Here is a 25,027-nt window from a genome sequence, read left to right as displayed (position 1 = left end):
GCAGGGTACGGAGGGCCTGAGTAGGAGGAAGGGGCACCAGCCAGGCACCTTGTCATGCTGGCCCAGGTGTGGTGTGGTGTGGTCCTGCCCATCCTTGCTCTCAGCTCCCAGACTTGGAGGTCTACAGCACTAAGGAAGTTACTGCTAACAGCTGCCAGCACGTGGTGTACACGGAAGCACCCAGGATCTTTGATTCAGCCAACCTGCCTGAAACAAAAAGAACGGGACCCTGTCTGTGTGTCGTGGTGGCACCTTAGTCACAGCAGCCAGGCAGAGGGCCAGAACATCACTCTAGCTGTTAGGTAGGCAGGACAGGTGACAGGCCCCGGTGGCAAGATCACAGTGCCTCAGGGACATGTGGCTGTCTTCCTCTTAAATCTGAAAACATTCAGTGTGAAGCTGAACCTGCAATTTCTGGCCTTTACCCCACAAGGACAAAGCTCACATCACTGAGGCTTCCAAAGCTTGCTTGGGGGTGGGGTTCGGTGGGGAGGTCTGGTGCTGTCCCTCTCCTCCAAACTAGGTGTTTCCACAGAATCGGTGGTTAACAGCCTCTTAGGCAGGAGGACCCAGGAGACCAGAAGATGGCAAAGGAGCTGCTCCTGGGCCTAATGAGCTCAAGTCTTTGCAGACCACAGGCTCCTGTGGAGACTCTGAGAAGGGTGCCTGGGAGCTACCAGATAAAAGTACTTGGTTGGGGGGGGGAAGTCCTGGTACAGGGACACAGGATGGCTGTATGGGGACACACGCTGTTAGCACATTCTGCCTATGCCATGTTGCAAGCCATTCCAAAGTGTGGTAGGTGCTAATTTTATTAATCAAATGATAGAAAAGACAGGACACACAAGGCATTTAGTAAAACAGTGCTCTGTCCGAGGGTTAAGGCACAGTGGTAACTGGGAAACTCAAAGGCTCAAGTAGAAACAAAGTCTGTGTGCCCACACGTCCACCTCCTGGCCCTCACAAGGCACCTGAGCCATCAAGAGCAGAGACAACCAAAAGGTTGTTGCTAACAGAGTGGGCTGGTAGCTTGGAGAAGGCACATGGCCCCAAGAGGACTGACAACAAGCGGCAGGTGTCACCACCCACAACATTCCAGACGGTGAGGCCTGCTGAGGCCAGCCTTTCCTTTCTGCTGCCAAGACCTCTGGGGCTCCCTGGGCAGGTGGGCTGCCTTCCTTTGGAGAAATGTGGGCTTGCATTTCTGTGGCTTCCCACTGAGCACACCAAGCTAAGCACGGTGTGTCGGGGGCACTGTGGGAGTTCCCAGGAAGTACTGAGAGCTGTGTACTCAACACAGAGGGGCTCAAGGGCCTGGAAACACCCTTCCCTGGACCGGCTCCTCCCTAGAGCGGTCAAGGCTGCTGGGGGTTGGGATAGAGCTGGGGTTTCCTTTACACAGCCTTAGGAGGAGAGGCAGCGTGAGTCACTGTGGCTGTCCTCAGGGAAGCCATAGTGCAGTACTGGTGCTGGCAAGGGAGATCTTTGAGTTGCCAGGTCCCAGGCTTTATCCACTCAAAGCAGATGAGACAAGACAAAATCTAACCCTGAGACCCAGTTCACACAAAAACAAGGGGACTGGCAGGTGCGTTTGCAGAGCCATTCCAGCCCAGGGAAGTTAAGGGCTTTTCCTCTGTGGAAAAGGACATCCCCAGGACGGCCACGATCCAGCACAGACATCAACAAAGGCAGACAGAAAGAAAGCCCTGTACTCAGCTTGGCCTGCAGATGCTCCCTCCAGTCCCGGCATACCCCAGGAAAGAAGGTGGCATCCTGTCCTAGCAGTGTGGATAGAATGTCGGCAGAAGGAATGCAAGGTAAGGTCACCAAGGTCCCATGACCTGAACTTGCAGGCCCTGAGCTCTGACTCCGGTCACCTGCCATGAGAACTGCCAGCAGTTCTGAGAAGACAGTCCACTTGGGGACAAACAGGAGGGCCAGCAGGGTCTCAGTGGGCCTGGAGTTCAAGGAGGAGGCAGGTTGTAGAAAAGGCTGCAGGCCCAGCTCTGCCCAATCCAGGTTCAGGGACAGCTTGGATGTCACTTTTCCATGGTCTGAAACACCAATAGACCCTGCACAGCCCCTCCCCCCAACAGGCACACGGCCTCAGCCTAATGCGGCCTGGTCCTGCCGAGGACAGTGCCTGTTCAGGTCTCGGACACCCAGATGTCGTCCTGCTGCCAGGCATGGCTTCCCTCAGCTCTGCTCCAGGCTGTCATCGGTGGGCTGTACCACAGTGTAGCTCCCCTGGCTGGAGGAGAGCTGTCGGCTGAAGAAGGATGTGGTGCGCTTTGGTTTCACCCGCTTGATCCCCTTGCCTGTGAGGGTGAGAGAAACAGTCTTGAGAAGAGGCACCTGGTGGGCGGCCCAGGCCCCAGGAGGCTCCACTTCCATTGGGCCAGCTTCTCTGGAGTCTGAACCGTGCTATCCCATCAGAGCTGTCATGCTGAGACTGTTTCCCCCAAACCCTACCCCGGACTCCATCATCAAGAAGCAGGATAAGGACTCCATGGTCATCCTCAGCAATCCCAGACAGAGGCTGGTGGATGGCTCTAGACCGGCTCTTCTGAGTGACTTTCACTAAGTGTAGCTGGCGATGGGACGCCAAACAAAAGATGAAGGGCAGTGGCTTTAGTCAGGACATGATGACCATATGAAGGGACCACCCGGTCTGTCTGCTCACATCCCTAAACCCATCAACTCATGAGGAAAAACATCCAGTTCCAACAAGAGGCCCTTTACAAAATCCTCAGCGAGTACCCTTCAAACACTCAGGCCTAACAAAGGCACAACAATTACACACAATGTAAGGCCAGGTGTGTCTGAGGCAAGAGGATCATTTCCAGTTCCAGGTCAGCCTGAGCTAGAGTGAAGACAGTCTGTAACATACTAAAAATCAAAAAATAAATGAATATTGGGGCCAGAGAAATGGCTCAGCTGTTAAGAGCTTTGGCTGCTCATCCAGAGGTCCTGAGTTCAATTTCCAGCAACTACATGGTGCTCACAACCATTTGTAATGGAATCTGATGCCCTCTTCTGTCATGCCGGCATACATGTAGATTGAGTACTCATGTGTATAAATAAACAAATATTTTTTAAAAGATAGGGTCTAGTATGAAGCCTTATCTGGCTTAGAATTCACTATGTATTCCAGGTTGGCCTCAAACTCAAGAAATCTGCTTGCCTCTGCTCCTGAGTTGCTGGGGCTAAGGGCATGAGACATGATGCCTGGTTAAACCTCCCCCCGCCAGTCTGCTCTATGAATGAGTTCCAGGACAGTCAGGGCGACACAAAGAAATCCTATTTCAAAAAAGAGACAAAACAAAACAAACAAACAACCACATTTCCTTCAATAAATAGCCCACATAGAATGGCTAGCCTACAACTTGCTATGTAGCCCAGGGTGGCTTTGGACTTCTCATCTTCTTGCCTCTACCTCCCAAGTACTAACTAGGCTTACAAACAGTCACCATATCTGGCTTTAAAAATAACATCTCAGAGGCTAGAGAGCTGGGTTCCTAAGATGACTTGTTTTTGCAGGGGACCCAAGTTTAGTTCCCAGACCCCACATGCCAGCTCCCAACTATTCACTGGGAATGGCTGTCCTGCTTTGGGGAATCTGGCTCCCTCTTCTGGCCTCTGTGGGCACCAGGCACACAGGCGGTACATGTACATACATAGATGAAGGCAAACATTCATATACATAAAATCTATGTGCCAAATTCATGCCATTACTTTTTTCATTCCCCCCTCAATGCGATGCTTTTATTAATTACCTGGTAATTTCACACACTGCATCCCGAGCACACTTGCTTCCCATCCCTCCCAACCCCAGGGAAATACAACAACCACCAGCCTTGGTAACCAGCTGCTTCTTCCTCAGAGCAGCTGCTGATGCAGCCCAGGAACAGGAGGGCCTTTCCCCTCCTTCTGGACTCACAGCCTTTTCCAGAGTCAAGCTCCACTTGAAGCTAACTCAATAATACCTTTTCAATGTGTTTTATGTTGTTTTGGTTGCCTTTTTTTTTGTAGAAATAAAATTTGTCCTTAGAATTAAAAAAAAAAAAAAAAACAAAAAAACAAAGAAAAACCCAAGTCCAATTTGTGTTGCCCACATGCTCACTCACTGGAGCATGGCCAAACTCCCATGGCCATCCTGCCAGAAGCCATCAACTGTGAAGAACTCCACTTCAGCATCCTGATCACAGTAATTTAACAAGTAAATTTTGTTTTGGCTTTGTGGCTCCAGGGCCGGTCTCAGGGCCTCAGGGCCTCAGGCATGCTAAGCAGGTGTTCCGCCACCAAGCCACCTCCCCCTCTCAGCACTCTGGAGGTAGAGGCAGGAGAATCAGGAGTGTAACGTCATCGTCAGCTATATAGCAAGTTCAAATCCAGTCTAGGTTAGAGAGACCATGCCTAAAAGAATACCAATACAGGAGGGGAAGGTGACTCAAGCCTTTATCCCACCATTTCGGGGGCAGAGACAGGCAGATCTCTGGGTTCAAGGCATGCCTCGTCTACACAGAGCGCTTAGAGCTACACAGGGAAAATCTGTGTCAAAGAAACAAACAAAAATATGTTATTGTGTGTGTTGGGGGACCACAGGCAGGTGTGAGGTCAGAGGACTACGCTGTGGGGTTCACGCTCTCTTTCCTCCAGTAGGCTCTGGGATGGCGCTCAGGTCTTGTTGGTGGCCAAGTCCCTTTACTTGCTGAGCCATCTCACCAGTCCCTCACCTCCCCAAACACTTTATGCCTTGGAATATATTTATAGATTATAGATGTATATGTTACAGCTATAATCAAAGACAATGGATGGAGTAGCCTCCTTCCTTCCCACTCGGAAGCTTTCTCACTTTTCTTTAACATATCTGTATTCACTGCTCAAAAACCAGGCAATTGAGTTAGGGACAGAAGCTCAGTGGCAGAGCATTTGCGTAGATGGAGCTGCAGGTGCAATTTCCAGTACATTTAATTTTTTTGTTTGTTGTTTTTTTAAGACACAGTCTTGCTGGGTGGTGGTGGTGTACACTTTCAGTCCCAGCACTCTGGAGGCAAAGACAGGTGGATCTCTGCGAGTTTGAGGCCAATGTGGACTACAAAGCTAGTTCTAGGACAGCCAGGGCGACACAGAAAAACCCTGTTTCTGAAAACAATCCCCCCCAAAGTCTTAATGTTTTCCATGTCCTGGAAGATGCTACAATGGACAGGTCTGTCAGTGCAGGAGAAAGAAGGGACAGGGGCCTGGAGAGATGGCTCAGTGGTTGAGAGCACTGGCTGCTCTTGCAGAGGTCCTGAGTTCAGTTCCCAGCAACCACATGGTGGCTCACAACCATCTCTAATGAGATCTGGTGCCCTTTTCTGGTGTGTATGCATACATGCAGGCAGAATACTCTATACATAATAAATAAATCTTTAAAAAAAAAAAAAAAAAAGAAAAGAAAGAAAGAAGGGGCAGATATCCCTGAGGGCCCCGCTCCTCATCCTCCTCCCACTCTCTGGAATCCCTGTGGTACTCCTGTGAGCGAGGGGGCTGTGTGCACGCCGTGACACCACACACACCAGCAGCAGCTTACCGTCCTCCACGTAGTCAATGGTGGAGAGGTGCTGAATCCGGCTACACACCACGCTACCCTGCCTTCGCAGCTTGGGGCGCTGAGTGGGCGGTGGAGAAGGGCTGGGAGCTTCGTGGGGCCCAGATGCGCTCTCCTGGGGGACAGCGGGCTCAGCGGCCTGGCTCAGCTCAATGCAGTACTCAATGAGGCCACTCATCAGCTCGGCCTGGGGAGGGGAGAGGAGCTGGTGTGAGGACATGTAGCAGCAACTGTTGAGACATCAATCAGGCACACAGCCCTACAGCCTTTGCTTCCTGGTGGAGGCAAGTGGCAGGGGAGTGGAGGAGAGGACAGGCAGGCTTTCTGGGACCAGAGGGCAACCAAGATGTCTCCCTGACATGACTTCAGAAGTAAGGCCTAGAAAGGAGGTTGTTTGGTTTGAAAAGATGGCTCAGTGGTTAAGAGCACCATCTGCTCTTCCAGAGGTTCTGAGTTTAATTCCCAGCAACCACAGGATAACTCACCATCTAACTGGGTTCTGATGCCCCCTTCTGGCATGCAAGTGACAGCACTAATATAAGTAAAGTAAATAAAAAGGTGGTCATTCTAGTCTGAGGCACAGTTTAGGAAGGCTGTGCGGAACAGGCCTCTAGACCTCTGCTCCCATAGACGGGTGAGCTCTCTGGGCTGAAGAAAGCTGCCTGTGTCCTGGCTTTTTTTTTTTTTTTTGGCTAAGGAAGGGGGTGAGATCATTGGCCAGCCAGGGTGGCTTCCTCTGAGCAGTTCTAACGTGATACCTTAGTGGCAAAAGCCCTGGCAGCACAGCAAGTGGGCAAACATCTAGTGGCACATTGGGCACCATGACAGCAGCCTGAGGCTCTGCTCACATTCAGATGTGGGGAAACACGCCTACTGTGTGCCTGCCCTGCATGAGGATGGAGACACTGGGTCAGGAGCCTGGGCGTGACATGACACTGGTCTAAGCCTTGCTGTCTGTCCAGTGATGCCCGAGGCCTTGAGAGCACCCAGCCCAGCCTGAGGAGGAAAGCAGAGTGGACAAGCTCCTAGAGTTTAGGCCTCCGTCTCCACAGGCCCTGTCCTAACATGCCTAATCAAAGCACAGCCACCACCAGTCAGCACACCCACTCCTGAGCCGACAGCCACGGGGAGAACCCAGGCTGTCACCACTCAGACAACATAACCAGCTGCTCCAGTGGCGGCCACCTACCAGAACTGCAGGCTGAGGGATGTACGGTAGCAAACCCACTGCTTTTCCTGCCTGCCCGCCTCAGCTCAGTGCTGGGTTACAGGTGTGTGCTGCGTGGCTTCAGATGGCTTTTAAGTATCTCAGATTCCACAGAAGGAATGCTCTGATGAAAGCACACGCAATCATTGCAAAGACCAAGAACCCCCCCAAATCTGACACAGTCTTCGTTTTCTTAAAGACTTATTTTGGGGCTGGAGAGATGGCTCAGAGGTTAAGAACACTGGGTGTTGTTCCAAAGGTCCTGAGTTCAATTCCCAGAAACCACAAGGTGGCTCATAACCATCTATAAAGCGATCTGGTGCCCTCTTCTGGCCCGCAGGCATACACTCGGGCAGGATACTATACAAATAATAAATAAACCTTTAAAAAGATTTGCTTTTGTTTCAGATGTTGAGTGTTTACCCTCAGAAGTGTGTTTGGTCTCCTGAAACTATGCGCCACTATGTGGGGTGAAGGGTGCAAACCCAAGTCCTCTCTTATGTCTTAACCCTGGACTGTTCCTCCAGCCACCTTCTTCTCACGTCTTTCATTTTTAAAAGATGAATTTGCACACAAGAGTTAATTCTTCCCTTCTGCCTTGCTTGAGGCAGAGTCTCATCTCTTTAGCTTTGCCCAGCGACCCATGCTGGCCGGCCCATGAGTTTCTAGGCAATTCTTCTGTCTGCATCTCCTATCTCACCACAGGGATGAGGGCACTGCGGATGCAGGCCATGTTGCATTTGGGTTTTAATGTGGGATCCAAAACTCTTGACTCTGCTTAGACCCATGCAACAAGCACTTTCACCCACTGAACCATCATCTCTCTGGCCTGTCTTCCTTCCTTCTCTCAGCACAGTCTGAGCTGTGCTGACACTGCCCAGATCTGTGGACAGTAACTTAACTAACATCATTAGTCACTAGGAGAGTGCAAACGACGAAGCCTGCAGTGTCCCACAACTGAGCTATGACCACAGCAAACAAAACCCGACACCACCCTGTGCTCACCATTGAGAGCAACAAACAGGACAGTAAGCAGTTTGGCACCTGGGATACAGGCTGGCTGCTTCCAATAAGATGGATTCCATGCTCAATTTCTGCACAATCCAGAAATTGAGATCTAATTAAAACTCCTAGGTTTTAGTATGATGTTAACAAAAGAGGGTCAGGGGCTGGAGAGATGGCTCAGCGGTTAGGAGCACTGGTTGCTTTCCCAGCAGGACCCCAGGTTCAATTCCCAGCACCCACACTGCAACTCACAACTGTCTGTAACTCCAGTTCCAGGGGATCTGACACCTTAACAAAGACGTATCATCAGGTAAAGCACTGATGCATATAAAAAACATTTAAAGAGAGGGTCTATATCCACAGAACACCCTATGCACAAACAGTCAACACAGCTTACTGGCCAAAGTCACAGAGGGACCAACTCACATGCTCTTCAGTGGGTAAGTGAGCTATGCACCCATGCAGCTGAATACCAGGCAACAATAAAGGGGGATGGATGGGCCGGGTGACACGCAGTAACAGAGGATTTGCCCAATGTGTATGGCCCTGGTTTGCTCCCCAGCAGCACATGAACAGACATGCGCTGACGAATCTGAAAAGCGTGCTGCTTAGTGAAAAGCAGCCGCTCTCAGTGGCAGTCGCGTTACACGTGAAGGGCTGAATACAACTTGTACTTCTATTAGCTGCTTAGCAGGCGACTTCTTGAAAGACCAGAGGGAGAGGACGTATGTTTTCAAAGACAGGACTCCCTGGAATTCGTCTACGTGCTAAAAGAAGAAAGGGGGCAAGAACACCCCAGAAAGGCTCTCAGCAGGGACGGCTGCCAGGGCACAGGAGGAGAATGCATGTGGGCGGAAAGAATGGATCCAGCAACGCAGGCCCTCGACTCAACTCGTCTTTCTGCACCTGCCCCTCAGCTGTCCTCTCAGGGTAGGGTCTCAAGGGACAGTTGTCCAGCCTGCAGCTGCCACCTAGTGGTGTGGGATCCCAGAGCAGGTCAGGGCTCACCAGGGCGGTGCTCTCCCTAGGCCACGGCAGCACTGCAGCCTCTCCTCCCGGGCCCCTGGAGCCTCCCGTGGTTTGGGATCTGGAGACCTTGGCCCGGCCCCTCTGTGCGAGCGTTTGTGAGCACATCTTCACCTGCTTGGAGTAGATCCGAAGGAGCTTGTTGACGGGCGTGCCCTCGCTGTCACCGTCAAACTCCAGCCACAGGACAGGTTCTTCCTCCTCGGGGGAGGTGTGGTCCCACGACAGCTCCTGAAAGCGCAGGCCCAGCAATACATGCTGGCCAGGGGGACAAAGAACAAAGCTTCAGCCTCTACTCGCCCCTGGGCCCAGGCAGGCTGCACCCGACAAAGACTCCTGACCAGGGTGCTCTCCTCTCCATACTGATTTATTTTCCTTTCTGAGAGAAGGTCTCACTATGCAGCCCTGGCTCACCTCGGGCTCACAGAGATATGCTTGCCTCTGCTAGGATGAAAAGATATATTGATTGTTCCTGTTTTGTGGCACTGAGGGCTGAACTCAGAGCCTTACATATACAAGGCAAAAACTACCACTGCTGGGAGCCCCAGACCTCCACTCGAGGCCTGCATCCCTTCCTGTGTGAGGCCAGGAACCCAGACCAGACTCTTCAGCGCTTCCCTCCAGCTGTCAGGCCCCTGATGGTCAGGGAATCAGCCTGACAGCTGGTGCAGACGCAGGCAACTGCTGCCCAGGGAGCTGCCAGACACTACCCCCTCAGTCAGAATTCCAGCTCCCGTGACCTCACGGAGTGCCTGGCTCAAAAGAGCAAACACAGAACAGGCCCACACAAGGCCCTCAAATGTATGAGCACGACTCGAGGGACAAGAGGAAGGCAGGGTCTCCTACACAGTCTACGCCATGCTATTCCTAGGGTGCCCATAGTCCTAGGAGAAAGGAGAAGGTATGGACAAGATCCCTTCTCCCTTCTGCCCCACCCTGAGGAGCCAGACATTGAGGCAGTACCTTCTCCCTGCTGTCGATGACATGCACACCCTCCAGGCTGATGGCCACGGTCACTGGTTTGCGACCACCCCGATGCAAGAAGCCCTGGGCTGGCTTGTCGATTTCACCATGGAAAAAGGCACACCTGGAGAGGAGACTAGTGTCAGCTGCTCCCTCCAGCACCCAGCACCCACGGGAGGCCTCCCCTGGGTACCCGAGCTGAAGCTGTTTGGGTAAACAGAAGTCTGTCCTGGTTGGGAGGCAGAAACAGGAAGTACTAACAGCTGACTGGCCTGACACGGTGGAAGTAACCACACAGGGTGTGCACTGTGGGCAGAGGGAAAGCCCGAACCAGGAAAGACGACGGGGAAACTGTATGAGGGAGCCTGGGGCCTCAGGAGAGGGGTAAGGTGGAGTCCGCAGGACTGCTCATGGCAAAAGTCCTTCAGCAGCAGGGACCTGCTGGGGCATTCAGGAAGTGAGAGCTGCCTAGGGTAGTGGCTTCTGGGCTTAAGAAGGGGTGAGGTGGTTTCAGGGTGGAAAGGTACCCAGCTGCTTCTGGTAGGCCATGATGCCACCCACTCTGAAGCTCACTCTTGTCTCCTGCACTTGTCTAAGCCACAACCCAAGTCAAAGCCAGCTCTCTCCATGCAGGAGGCACTGGAAGTGGGCACACTCCCCTCTTCTGGGGAAATTCTTACACTCCTCCTCAGCTCTCAGGTTCTGTTGATGAGGAAACTGAAGCTGCCATAAGACTTCCACTTCTGTCAACTTCTCACTCACTCCTGGATTGCCCATTAGTGAGCACATCTGTGCACCTGTGCACAAGTGCACACACACACAATATCACTATATCCATTATAAAAACAGCAAATCCCTGGCTCCTGCTCAGCCCGCACCTCCGGCTCCACTGCCCAGTAAAACTCCGTAATAGCTAGGCATACTGATGGTGTCTAACTTCTTTTCATTCTACGCTACTCTCCCACCTCCAGCAGGCTGAGGCCAATCCACAGCACAAAGATGGGCTCTGCAGGGCACAGCAAACGTGCCCCTGAAGATGCAGGACTGGGGTGTTCAGCACCCGGCCTGCAGAGAGACTCCTCTGTACTGTTCCCCTCCACTCATCTCCCTGGCCGTTCCTCAGGGCTCTGGACTTGAAACAATCCACCAAACATTTTCAGCCAGGAACCCGGCCTGTATGGAATCACCACTTATCCAATGGGCATCTTTCCTGGGCACGTGTAAACCCAAGTTCCCGCTGTAAAGAACCTGCCCCCCTGCAGCCTGAATTACAGTGAACGGTCAGGCTACAAGTCTGGAAAACCATCGGCGTCTGGATTACTGTCCCCGCCTCCTCTGCTCTCCTGGCTGATAGCTACAGTGGTCCTCGACCTGTTTTTCCAAAGAGAAGGACTTAGAGACCTTCAAGGCCTGACTGCACCAAAGCCACTGCTATGCAGTGGGGAGTGGCAAAGGCCTTGAACACGGACTGCAGAGAGACCACCACTGCTCCCAACCAGCAGTGGCCAGCCAGCCTGGCTCGGGAACAAACCTGCCCATCAGGACAGAACAATTCCTTACACACCGTGAGTGAGCAAGAGCACTAGCTGAAGGGGCGGGTGGGTGGTGAGTGGAGGAGAGGGCTGATGAAGGAGTCCTGGCTGGAGACGGGAGGTAGGCCACTTGGGACCAGTGTCAATGCAGGATGCCACACTGTCAGGCTGGGCGGCCAGTCTGGAGGATACCAAGAGAGGGGACACTTACCCATAGAAGGGCAGCTCGTGGCACTTGATGAGGTAGGCACGATAATAGGAGCCCAAGGTGGTGTCATGCTCACTGTCACTGCCTGTCGTTGCTTCCTTTACCTGGCGATAGGCATTTAGCAGGCCTTGCTCGCCTGGCCCAGCCTTGGCCCCACGGCCCCGGAGGGCAGCAAAGAGGCCGTGGCCTCTCTTGCAGAGGTGGGCAGGGAGGAAGGAGTCCAACTTCTCCCTGCAGGGGAAAGAAAATGGGTAGTGATGGTCCCTCCAGGGGTGTAAGTACCAAGCTCACAGGGCAGGCAAGGCTTGGCAGCTGGCAGGACTTAGAGACCTTCAAGGCCTGACTGCACCAAGGCCACTGCTACGCAGTGGGGAGTGGCAAAGGCCTTGAACACGGACTGCAGAGAGATCCCCACCGCTCTCAACCAGCAGTGGCTCGGGAACAAATCTGCCTGATATGAAAGGCCCACCTTTGAGCTGGGGGTGGATGCTCTTCCGCCCTAAGAGACAAATGGGGTTCCCAGAGGAAAGGAGCTCATGACTACTTCTAAGTCATGGAGGGGATAAGAGACCCCGAGTATTCCCAGGGGAGCCCAGGCAGCAGGTGTGGCCAGGCTCTGAAGCACTGTCTATGCCAGAGCCAGCTGTGAGACCAACAAGGGGCACCTCCACAGCATAAGGACAGAGATGCCACCCGTTCCTAGTAACAGTTGCCGACACTAAAACACAGTAAAGCCCTGCAAGCCTGGACCCAGGACTGGGGAGGAGGTAACCTGGACAGGCCCCGCTCTGATCTTGCTCTCTCCTGCTGCTCCAGACAATCCCTACCCCCACCGTCAGCACTCATTCTCCACCCAGGTAACTCAAGGGAGTGCTCCAGGCTGGCAGAGGGCACAGGCAGGGGGTCACTGGGACCATGCTTCACCATCTTAGCACTCAGTGCATGCCAGGAACCACGGAGAACCCTTTTCCCAACAAGTGAGGTCTGGCTGACACTCAGGACCAGGGGAGGGCAGGGGGCTTGGGAGGTGCTCAGGTCAGAATGCTAAGCCAGAAAAAGGTGGAGGAACAGCCTGGCTGCAACAGTTATCACAACATCATCCATGTTCTGAGGCTGGATGAATTTTCTGAACGAATGGGGCTTTTTCCACCCAAAGTGATATGGATGGTGTGATGCTCTGTTCTGGCTAGTTTTATGTCAATTCGACATAAGGTAGAATCACCTGAGGAAACCTCAATTGAAAAAATACCTCCATACGATCCAACTATTAAGAAAAAACATCCAAATGTACGGTGTTTTCTTAATTAGTGATTGATGTGGGAGGGCCCAGACCCCCGAGGGTGGTGCCAGCTCTGGGGTCTACAAGAAAGCGGGCTGAGCACGCCATGGGGAGCAAGGCAGTAAGGTGGACCCTCACGGCCTCTGCACCCTCACGGCCTCTGCGTCAGCTCCTGCCTCAGTTCCACCTGGTTTGAGTCCCTGCCTGGGCTTCCCTCAGTGGACAGTGACTTCGGATGTGTAAGCCACATTAACCCTTTTCTCTCCAAGCTGCTTTGGCCATGGCGTGTCATCACAGTAACAGTAACCCCAACTCAGACACACTCTCAGTATTCTCTTCAGCAAGGGAAGAATGACTGAACCAGCTCATCACAGATTCTCGGGAAACAGCGCATGCTCCTTACACAGCCAGAGCTCGCAGCCTGGCCCCAGGTCCACTTGGCAGACTTGCCTACAGCCCGATCTCCTGGCAGCATCTTCTCTATCGAGGTTCCCTCCTCTCAGAGGAGGGAACAGCTTGGGTCAAGTTGACATAAATGTAGCCAACACCGAGCATCATACCATCCATGTCATTTTTGGGTGAAAAAGTCCCATTCACTCAGAAAACAGGGACACGAGGCAGGGAGGCTTTCAGCTCGAGCATGACCGTTTCCACCTCAGGCCACCTGGGCTCCTATTGGCAGAGAACTGACCACTCCAACAGACTACATCAGCATCTGTATACAGGCCCAGTCTACAACAGGACCACAGGACCCACAGGCACAGAGAGAGCCCAACAGGGCTCCTGGCTTCAGGTTAACTTGGTAAACCTCCTCGGCGTCACCTTCCCAGGGGAGCCCTACTGGGGCTTTTGGAGCCTAAACACGCAGGCCATGGGGAAGGGCAGCTGCTTCAAGGGAAGAAAAGGGAAAGACCAGGAAGGTACTAGTTGGCCTGAGTCACGGGTGTGCGGGGAACTCCAGAGGGCTGCCCTCCCTTCTTAGGGCAGCTGTCCTATGACCATGTGTGGCCCACTCCCTACCCAAGTCTTTTTTCCTTTGGAACAATAGCTCCCAGTTGTCATGGAAAAGCTTGTTCTCAGCTTCGGGTGTGGGCAGGCTGATGGTGGGGTCCAGGCAGGGCACAGCTGCAGCCCATTGTGGCACAGCCACTATACTTCCTTCCTCTGGGCGGACCTGGTACTCAGCACGCACCACGAGAGGGAGCCTGGGGGTTCTAGCTGTGGAAGGAAAGAGGGGCCTCTCTTCCGAGACAGCTGCTGCAGCCCCTGGCCACAAGGGAATAACATGTCTAGGCTTGTGCTGGCCAAGATGATGAGGGCTGAATGACAAGAAGGAGAACGGGGTCAGGGGCACAGCCGAGTGAGGCCAGGACACCCTGACCATCTGGGATTGCATGTCACATGAGTGAACAAAAGAACTTCCTGAAGGGCGCTTCTCAAGAGGCCCAAGAAAACCAGACATGGCCACCAGCCTTAGCTCAGCTGCAAGCTTTCAGGGGGCTTTAAACTCAGGATACTGTCTCTGCCAGGCTCCAAACATCGGTCACTGGCCCTATATGCCTCTTTGCTGACTTTACCACTCGATGCAGGGTTGGGGAAATGAGGAGCCCAGGTTAGAAACAGGTTGGAGTGCAAGTTTACAGTCACCAGAGTCAGTCATAACTTTTGTTAGTTTGCAGCAGGGTTTCATGTAGTGCAGGCTGAGCTCAAACTCTACTGTAGCTAAGAATGACCTTGAACTCCTGATATTCCTGCTTCCACGACCCCAGTGTTTATAGCAGTTAGAGGTAGGCGCCACCATGCCTACCTATACATTTAGCCCAGGCTGGCTTGGAATTTATGGTAATCCTGTCTCAATCGCCCAAGTACTGGGATTTCAGCCCCTTCTAAACCTCGTCACCTCCACGGAGGCGGACTTTGTTTTTTTTTTTTTTTTTTTTAAGACAGGGTTTCTCTGTAAAGGCTTGGCTGGCCTGGAGCTCACACTGTAGACCAAGCTGGCCTCAAACTCATGGAGTCCCTCCTGCCTCTGCCTCCCAAGTGCTGGGATTAAGGTGTGCGCCAGCCACTTTCAACTGTCACCTTTCTAGACAGAAAGCAGCAGCAGACAGCAGCTTGTAAGCATCTGGTAATGGGTTCTATTCCTGGGGTTTACAGTTTAGCTGAACGGTCAGTGGGTGCTGGGGTTCAGTACAAGCTCAGTTCCTGGCTGTGGCTCTAGGGATGCGCACAGCTCCCTGCAGATGCCACTAGAAATGGGCCTCCACGTGTATCTGTGGCCCCTTGTGCTGAGGCCCCTTAGACATCACTTCACGTGTGTATCCACTGTGATGGAGGGAAAGGTCGGGACTGCCCACCTCGCAGGACCTACAAGCACTTGTAGATAGACTCTTGCACAGCAGCTTTCCCACTGGGTGCCCAGCTCAAACCTCACTGTCCTTACCTCAGAGTGCAGGCAGCAGGCTGGCCAGGCTGGTAGGGCCCAAGCTGCACACGGCACACGAGGGCACCCAGCACCTCACAGTCCTCCAAGTCACAAGGGTACCGAGCAGTCAGCACGTTGCCCTTGGCTTCCTCATAGAGCAGCCGCAAGACCTCCTCATCATGGATCTGCAGGCCGGTGTGGCATGAAGATGATGGCTCAGAGCAGCTGGCCAAGGCTCGACTGTCTAGGTCTCTAGGGGCTAGGGACTAGGTGCTGGGCATGCAGGAAATCGGTGGTACTACCCGGGCTCTGCCTTACCTGGAGCTCTCGGCGCTTCGGGAAAAACACATTCCTTCGGAACTGAAGGGAAGGCTCATCTGGAGAGAGGGGCTACAGTCAGTTCCTGGTCCCCTGGTATAACGCAGCCCCACCCTGCCCTGCCCCGCCCTAGACGTCCCACACCCCAGCTGCCAACCTCACTTTCTCCATGGTGAGAACCCTCCCGAATGGGAGTGACTGAGCGCACAGTGCAGCTCTGTTCACAGCCCCTCCCCGCCCACCTTCCCAAGGCTCCCTTCAGAGGCCCCTCGGGGCCTTCTCCGTCAGGGCTGGTTGACAGACTGTGGAGCAGATGAGCCCCTGCCCCAGCAACACTGACCCATGGCTACATCGTCATCCGAGGCGTCGGTGAAGCGCAGCAGCAGCTCTGGCCACTGGCGGCCCAGCTTGTAGGGCTGGTGCTTGGGTTTCAGCTGCACCTCTGCAAGACAAGAGAGGAGATGGCCATGAAGATGATGGCCGGGCCAGCGGTGCCCAGCCACCCATCATACCGTCCACCAACAATGAGGACAGCCACGCCAACAATAACCGAGCAGGCCCAGAGCCACTCAAAACCGTGTAAGCGCATTCGCCCTGGAACAACCCTGACCTCTATTCTACCTTGCAGGGAACCAGGCTCAGGGGGGTTGGCTCATTTGTCCCAAGTTACAGCAAGTGACAGATCCAGCTTGTGCACCAGGGCCCTGCAAACTAGGTGACAGTGGCCACCCAAGATGCTCCCTTAAGAGGTGAGGTACTAGGCTCACCCAGGGATGTGTGGAGAAGCATGGTGAGGATGCCCCCTTGCGCTTGCCAGTCTTCTGACACAATATCTTCCCTCTAGCTGTCTCCGTCCCCACTAATGGCTGAGTATTCTGTTCTGCCACCCAGATGCCAATGGTTTTTTTTTGGACCACTTGGACCTTCCTTCTGGACCCTGATTCTTGGCAAGACAGCAGCCCCCGCCTCCAGGTGGCCTTCCTGCCTCTGGCCACCTCCGTCCAACCTCTGCATCCAGCTCCAGGCCTCTCTCGTCCTATTTCTGACCCAAGTGTCCCGGAAGGGGTCCGCAGCTTCATTTCCTTCACCATTCTCCCCTAGCCACAGGCTCACAAGACAGGGCTATGGGCAACAAGATCACTCATTTCACCTGAAGCCCACAAAGGATGGCAACCTTCCAGGTGCACACACGGTCCGTGGCTACACAGGACCAGAACGAAGCTTCCCGACTCCCTTCAGCACACATCTGACTCGAGAGCAAAGCCCTCTGAGTCCTCTGGAGGACCCTGTGGGTCTGGTTCTGTCTGTCCTACCACTGAGAAAATCCAGTGTGGGTCAGTAGACCTGGGGACAGGGGTGTGTTCTTCCTGCCTTCACCCCCAAGTCCCAGAGATCCTGCCATCAGGGTGGGCCTAACCCAACACCACAGCCTCAGGCGTCTAGGTGGGGTCTTCCTCCCCAGCCACCCAGAGAAGGCCAAACACCCATAATGAGGAGCATGACAGCCTCTGCTTGCACAGGTGCTCACAGCTGGGAGGGCAGCTGAGGGCTCTGCCGTGTGTGTGTGTGTGTGTGTGTGTGTGTGTGTGTGTGTGTGTGTGTGAGAGAGAGAGAGAGAGAGAGAGAGAGAGAATGCCCACCCCAGCCTGGGAAGACCGTGGGTGTTAAGTGTATGCAGCCTCAGGCACTCTCCTGAATGGGTCCTAGGGTCCTACGACACAGGCAGTGCTTTCAGCTCTTGTCACTAGCAGGCTACGGGAATGTGAGGGAATGGGAATGAATAAAGTGGAGGAGGAGCAGGCTGCCTAGCAGCACTGAGAAGCCTCTTGTGGCAGAGCAGGGGCCGCCCACTAGAACCTGAGACCGCCAGCTCTCCACACAGCCAAGGCTCTCTACAGCCTTGACCAGAGGCTCAGAGGGCAGAGGAGGGGCTGGGCCAGTGTGGGTGTGAGCCTGCACTGCAACAAGCAGGAAGCTAGAGGGGAAGGAGGAGCAAGGATGGGGGCTGGGGCTGGTCCCACAGGATAGAGGCAGAAACCCCAGGGGCCTCGGGAAAGGAAAGTACCAACAGTGACACTTCCTCCCCCAACCCCTCCACACACACACACACACACACACACACACACACACACACACACACAAACACACACTCCCGGCCTGACCCAGGCTGTCCTGTTCAAATTACTGAGAGCAAGTATTCCCCTTCCTCCACAAGGGGAATAGTGACTATTTTGTTTTCTGTTTTTTCAAGACAGGGTTTTTCTCTGTGTGGCCCTGGCCATCCTGGAACTTGCTCTGTAGACCAGGCTGGCTTTGAACTCGGAGATTCACCTGCCTCCCAAGTGCTGGGGTTAAAGGCATGTGCCACCACACTGCTCAGCTGTTGTCTTCTTTTTTGCTCAGCTGTTGTCTTCTTTTTTTCTTTTCTTTTCTCTTTCTTTTTTCTTTCCTTCCTTCCCTTCTCCCTCCCTCCCTTCTTTCCTTCCTTCCTTTCTCTTTCTTTACCTTGGCTGTCCTGGGCTCACTTTGTAGACCAAGCTGACTTCGAACTCACAAAAATCTGCCTGCCTCTGCTTCCCTAAGTGCTGAGATTACAGTTGTTTTCTGCACTGGGGACTGAACCCAGAGTAGGCAAATTACTACTGAGCTGTATTCCTGATCCTCAAAGGAAATTTTTTTAAAGTATACTTTGGTATATGTTCAACCTAAAAATTATCAGTAGTATCAATATTATTTTACTGTGTGTGCATGTGTGGCCATGAATATGGAAGTCACAGTATTCTATGCAGGACTGGTTCTTTCCTTCCACCACACAGGGATCAAACTAGGGTCATCAGGCTTCGGGGCAGGTACCTTTAACCACGGAGCCATACAGGTGGCCCTCAAAGGAATTTTTTGGGGGGAGGGGGTTTGAGACAGAGTTTTCCTGTGTAGTCTTGACTGACTTCGACTCCCTTTGTAGACCAGACTGGCCTTGAACTCACAGAGATATGCCTGCCACTGCCTCCCCCAGTGCTGGGATTACAGGCCTACATCACCACGCCCAGCTTCAAAGGAAAGCTGAAAATATTCCCAGTGCCAGCACTGATTTATTTCCCCAAGTGATGACACTGAGCCTCCTTTCCTCCCTTTCCATGTCAACAGACTCAGGGATCATAATGAGGGACTTTATTCACTGGCCTGAGAGTCTATAAAACCCTGTCTTCATTCCCATTCCACTTTGGGGCCTACAAGGGCAGGAAGTGTGTGGTCACAGGGCCAGAAACCAGGTAGGGTGGAGGTCCCATTCGGAAAAGCAATGTTCCTCTTCCTGCAAGCCCACACCTCAGCAAGGCAGTCACTGTTCAGGGCCGCTCCTTGAGCCATGTCTCCACGCTTCCCCACCGCCAGCCACAGCATGCGCTCCAGAGGCTGACAGTGGCTTAGTCCTGACATCAGCAGCCCACCCCTCCAGATCTCAGGACTTCACACTACAGGAGGGACCCGAGTCAAGGGGAAGCCCTGGGGTTATCCTCCCCAGGCGAGGCCCAGATTGCATGCTCTGCAAGCAGGGGCTCTCCTGTGCTTCTGAATGTCAGGGTTCCCGCAGCACTGCACCAACACAAGGCAGGGACAAAGAGGACTCTGGGACACCGCAGGTCCTGTCTGCGCCCGACAGGCAGTGGCCACGGGTTCTGGCAGCTAAGCCCTCTCTCTGTGCCAGTTAGCGTCCTCACCGCCCCACTAGGTTTCTCACTGGCAGACCTTACCCAGCAGAGGGGAGACGAGCCAGAGTGCGAAGGCCTCCAGGGCCACGTCAGGGAGCTGCAAGACTTCACGCACTGCACGGTGCAGCTCGTGGGCACTGATGGAGGACAGGTTCTCCACAGCCAGGGGCACTACCGTGTCATCAGCCAGGTACACCAGCACATCTGCTGCTGGAATACAAGTTGGACAGGGTGAGTTGAGGCCCCACGCATCATGCATTCTCTACCACCCTTCGCTCCTATCACGACCCAGGCTACATTGACAACACACCTCTCAAGACCTCATTAACAGTGATGCTTATAGCCAGGTGTGGTGACACACACACATTGTCCCGGGACTCAGGAGGCTAAAGCAGGAGGATTTCAAGTTCTAGGCTAGTCTGGGCTACATAGCAAAACCCAGGCTTATTGTTTGTTTCTTTTGTGTGTGTTTTCCCAAGACAGTGTTTCTCTCTACAACAGAGTCCTGGCTGCCCTGGACTCACTTTATACCCTAGGCTGGCCTCAACCTCGGAGATCCTCCTGCCTCTGACACCTGAGTGTTGGGATTATGCACCACCACGACCAGCAAGACCCGTATTTTAAGAATCAATATACAGGGGCCTGGAGAGGTGGTTCAGAGGTTAAGAGCACTGTCTGCTCTTCCAGAGTCCTGAGTTCAATTCCCAGCAACCACATGGTGGCTCACAACCATCCATACTGAGATCTGGTGCCTCTTCTGACACGCAGATGTACATGGAGATAGAACATTGTTAGCATAATTAAATAAATCTTTTAAAAAAAGAATCAATAAATAAATGTGCTGCCTTTAAGGACTTCTTGAAATGTAACATTCCCAGAAACTATGGCCCAGGAACCAGCCCCATTTCACCCCTAAGGCTCAAATTAAGGTAATAAAAACACCCCCCCTTCCTCTGCAGCACCAAATACTGCTGTGTTTCCAATAATATTTCTCAGGTGGAGAAGCAGGACAGGGTAACCTATCCTGAGGTCACAGGTCCCTATCAGACTGGGAGCGAGGCCAACTAGTGACCTTCTGACTCTGTCTGAGTCAGACTAAGAGGACAATGAGAATTTCTAAGGCCACCCTGGGTTATAGCAGGTTCCAGATCTCAGCTTCATTAAGACTCTTCAAAACTTTAAGGATCAATACTGTGGCTTTTGCAGATAGCTTTAAGCAGCTAGGCAAGAACAGAAAACTCAAATAGCCACGTGTTCCCTGGAGTGGAAGTCTTGTTTTCTTTAAAAACTCAGTTATGTTATGTAAATATGTTTTTGTTTTAATCCTAAGTGTGGGATATGGGACTGCCCTAATTTGTCCATGGCTGGTAACATTATTAACTGGTCAATGCCAGCTGGTGACAGCCTCATTTAGCCCAGAAAGGGACGTGGTCTCTGCATGTCCAGCCTGAGTTAGTTTAATTTTGAGGACATGGAGGGTATACATACAAGCCAGAGCGAGAAGGTACAGCGGCTTGGAGGAGACAGAAGAAAAGACTACTTGCCGTGTTTGCTGGTTACCTGGACTGCTGGATAACCAGATAACTGAGATAGGTATTGCCCCAAAAAGAACCAGATGACCCTACCCAGCTGGAAGAAGTGAAGAGGTCTATGTCCCCTTTCCCTTCTAACTTTCTTTCTCTCCTACCTAAGGTTGGGGGGGGGGGGTGGAAGGGAGGTAGAAGTTTTAGGAACCCCAAATAAATTAGAGTTTAAAAACAGCGACTACATTCCTCTGATAACAAGTTGGAGCCAAAGGAAGATGCTTGGCAGGTTTTGGCCATACTCAAACTTCCCCATCCTTGAACCACAGGCACAGTAAAGGAGCATTGAGTTGGAGGCCCACATTCTCTTGTCTGCTTCTTGACTGACTCTGATGAGTCTCTGTGTCAATCGTAAATCTGTAAAAAGCAGTTAATAACCCTTTCTCAAAGGGTTATTTTGGATTCGCCACCAATCCAATGAAGCTGGGCACGGCACACAGCATACTGGAGAAGCTTTTCAGGCTGTGGTCTCTTCTGCTGCAATAGCTACTTGGAGAGCTCACTCTCCTCCAGGAGTCTGAGGTTCAGGTCCACTTTACAGGCAGGAAAGCTAAGCCCTGAAGGCTTCAAGTTCATGATCACCTTGGCCAGCTCGAGTAGTCAGAGACCTAACAACCTTCTCTAGGGCTCAATTTCCCACTAATAAAATGAAGAGGTAGAGAATCCCTGCTTTCAAAGAGCTGTTTTCGAAAAGAAATGGAACAAAGAAAGTGGTATCATTTCCCATTCATGTGTCTTCATTTGAAGACATACCTTTTCACAAACAAGAGAAGGTTGGGGGACTGGAGAAACGGCTCAGCAGTTTAAAGCACTGTCTGCTCTTCCAGGAGGACCTGGGTTCAGTTCCCAGCACCCACATGACAGCCCACAACTGCCTGTAACTTCAAGATCTGACACCCTCGTAGAGAAATACACGGAGGCAAAACGCAAATGCACATTTTAAAAAAAAATTAAAAAAAAAAAAGTGTATTGCTTGCTCACTGAGCTAGTGACAGAGCCCAGCTAGGTCTTCTGACATCTGTGAGTTTGACACACCTTATCACATCTTATTTCTCACTTACTACAAGATTAACACTTACAAAGTAGACAAACCGGAGCCATGTCCCCAGTGCTGGGGGCTGGGACCAAAAAGGGTACAAGAGAAATGAAAAAAAAAAAAAAAAAAAAAAAAGGGTAGAGACCTACCTCGGGCCCCCACGGAGGATACGCTGCTTCGGTGGGACCGCTCCGCAGGGCCGGGCTGCCCCGCGTTGCCTTCGGCCCCATCCATCTGCAACAGGAACGACAGACAATTAATGGGTGTCCTGGCGCCTCCTCAAGCTCTCAATCAAGAAGCAAACGGGTCCCGGGCTCGATCTCCAAGTCTTAATATGTGTACAGGGATCAAGGCGCAGACTGAAAGTGGTACGTGGCCCTCTGTCGAGTGCGGGTCGGACGGCACCGGGTCAGAGAGGTGACCGTCAGGGACAGGGGTCGCAGGTCGCTCGCCAGGAATGTTCAGACAAGTCAAGGCGCGCCCCCGTCCAGGGAGGGGACCCGGGCAGGGTGTGGCCACGCTCTCACCTCGCAGGGTCGCAGAGCGCACTGCCTCACGCCAGAATGCCACCCGAGTCAGGCGTCCAGCTCTGAGCCCACCACCAGGACCGCTGGTGGGACCCCGGCTCCCGCGGAGGGTCCGGACGCGGGCGTTGCACCGCGGAAGCTGCCGCGGGAGGAAGCACAGACCCGAGGCCCCGCCTCTCCGGCCGAGGGACCCAATCAGAACGCAGAGCCTCGGCGCACGCGCGTTCCTGCCTTTCGCCCTTCGGCCCCTCCTACGCACTCCTGCCCTAAGCTGGGTCGTGCCCGAAAGCCCGCGGCCGGAGCCTGGCCTAGCCACGCCCCTGACATTCGGAGTCCTGTGTCGCTCGCGTCTTCAGCTATCCCCCCCACCCACCCACCCAGCCACCTACCTGAACGACCCGTGTTGCTCCATACATAAGACCCTTGCTCTGTAATAGGATGTGGCGAAGATGCAGGAAAACCAAAAACGAGGGCGCGAGCGTGCGGCTACCGCTCCGTGTGACTTGATGGGCCCCTCTCTGAAATGGAGATGCTTGCTTGGGAACCACAGGGTGTTGGGCGTTGGGTGGTGTTGACTCCTCCCGGTAGTGTCCTGAAGGCCCGAAGGACGTCTGGCTTTTGATCTTGGACAGGAGTCGGGGCCCTGGACAAGTCCCTTGCCCTCTAGATCTGTGTTGTGAGAAGATTGGACTAAATGGCTCTCAATAATCCCTTTCACCCTCAAATTTTGTTGTGTACGTTAGAAACACCAGGACTTGCTTGCTGTCCTTCCAGGGCGCAGCCACATAGGCCTGGCTGTGTTAGACATATAGCCTCCAGGATCTTGAGGTTCTAGGCTAGGAAGAGGCATTGTGGTTCCCAAAGTTGTTTCACCTATTTGTCCTGACAAACCTCCATATGTGTGCCCAACCATGTGTGCGCCCATGGCTTTGAATGTGTAGAGAAAAACAAGTCCATGGGCCATACACAAGTCACATAACCAGAGCTTGTTCCAGGTGGCAACAGTGGCTTGAAGATCAGGAGCAATGGTGACGTGAGTTCTCCTTTGCACCTGGTTTCCTAGCTGGAAAGCAGACGTTAGCTCCTGGCCTGTCTTCACTGTTTGTTTTTGTTTTCTTAAGCTTTTTAATTTAATTCATTTAGAGCCAAACTTGCTGGCACACGAATCTTTAATCCCAGCAGAAGGAGACAGAGGCAGGAAGGACTAAGTGCTGAGACCCTGTATTGAGAAAAGCAAAAAACAAGCAGAACTATAGTAGGTGGGCCAGACATAGGGGCAAATGCCTGTCATCCTAGCACTTGGATGTTGGAGGCAGGAAGATCAGCAGCCAGCAGCAAAGTCAGCCTGGGCTGTGTCTCAAAAAAAAAAGAAAAAGAAAAACACAACAAAAAATGAAATAACAATAACAAATATTACAAAAGGCCACAGTATTGCTGTGGGAGATAGAAACCATGAGAGGGGAGCATCTTCAGTTCCTGCTTAACTACTATGTGCTGGATGGGCCAAGTCCTTTCCTGTGGGTTTCATGTCATCTTATGGGCTCTAGGAATGGAATCAAGAGGATTAGTAGCCACCATTTATGTGCTGAATACCTTAAACATTCTGTGTGTGTGTGTGTGTGTGTGTGTGGTGCTGAGGGTTAAACCCAGGACCTCGCACAGGTGAACCAAACACTCTACTCCTGAGCTTCACCTGAGAAAAAAATGTGGGATTCTTTTATCTTTCTCTGCCGTTTCATCGCTGCCTCTTGTTCCCCACTTTTTGGTCTTTTCCTTCCCCATCTATTCTCCCTTTTATTGTCCTGTCCTGTGGTGTGTGTGTGTGTGTGTGTGTGTGTGTGTGTGTGTTACTCGTATGCACACTTACTCTAGAATCTGGAGATGGCTTTGTGAGGAAGCGTGCCTACCCCATTCCTAACAACCCAGGTTGACTGCAGGCACCTGGAGCCACAACACTTCTGCAGCCATTTCGGGGGAGGAGATGAGTCACCTGAAAGCTGGCAGATCCCGTTCAGCGTGAGGAATAAAAAAGAACTGCTTTAACACCCACCATGGGAGGTGGGGACCAGCGCCCCAAAGCTGTCCTCTGCTTTCCAGATGAGTGCTGTGGCAAACATATGCATGTTCTTTGTCTCTGAAACACCAATCAATTAATTAATGACTTTAAAAAGATGTATTTATTTTACATAGCACATGCACCTACACGCCAGAAGAGGGCATCAGATCCTAGGATAGACTGGTTGGGAGCCAGCATCAGCTGCTGGGAATTGAGCTCAGGAACTCTGGAAGAGCAGACAGCCCTCTTCACCTCTGAGTCACCTTTCCAGCACCTACATTTTAAATTTTAGATTCTGCAAATGAGAGAAAATGTGACAATGGCTTTTCTGAGGTTGGATTATTTTATTGAGCATGATGATCTATTTCTATCCATTTTCTTGCAAATGGCATCGTTCCATTGTCCTCTGGACCTTAAAACTCCATTGTGTAAATGTCCCACATGTCTTTGTCCACTCCTCAGTTGATGGACTTTTTCATTCTTCTTGCCACTGATGCTATCCCTGACCTTCCTATTCATGTACCCATTCATCATTCATTAGCAAGTATTACGTCTACCCTAA

At 52.5% G+C, this 25,027-nt stretch overlaps 1 protein-coding gene across 2 annotated transcripts; it reads right to left on the bottom strand.

The window, feature by feature from the left end:
* Nucleotides 1-794: 794 nt before the first annotated feature.
* Frmd8 (FERM domain containing 8) lies at nt 795-22,556 on the bottom strand. Of its 2 annotated transcripts, none has more exons than XM_055610563.1 (11): nt 22,410-22,556; nt 22,032-22,116; nt 19,306-19,473; nt 15,897-15,998; nt 15,557-15,615; nt 15,257-15,423; nt 11,538-11,765; nt 9,795-9,918; nt 8,946-9,089; nt 5,576-5,780; nt 795-2,318 (listed from the first exon to the last, which is right to left on the bottom strand). In XM_055610563.1, the coding sequence occupies exons 2-11, from the start codon at nt 22,114-22,116 to the stop codon at nt 2,197-2,199; spliced, it is 1,404 nt and encodes a 467-aa protein (XP_055466538.1). In that variant the 5' UTR covers nt 22,410-22,556; the 3' UTR covers nt 795-2,196. The 2 variants fall into 2 exon arrangements, with proteins under 2 accessions (XP_055466538.1, XP_055466539.1); XM_055610564.1 differs by having other exon boundaries at nt 19,306-19,470.
* Between the last annotated feature and the right edge of the window lie 2,471 nt (nt 22,557-25,027).

This window comes from Psammomys obesus, unplaced genomic scaffold, assembly GCF_907164565.1.
Source record: "Psammomys obesus unplaced genomic scaffold, mPsaObe1.curated_primary_1811, whole genome shotgun sequence".
Classification (NCBI taxonomy): domain Eukaryota; kingdom Metazoa; phylum Chordata; class Mammalia; order Rodentia; family Muridae; genus Psammomys; species Psammomys obesus.
The sequence above is the reverse complement of the archived record's forward strand: the minus strand, read 5'-3'. Positions and strand labels throughout refer to the sequence as shown.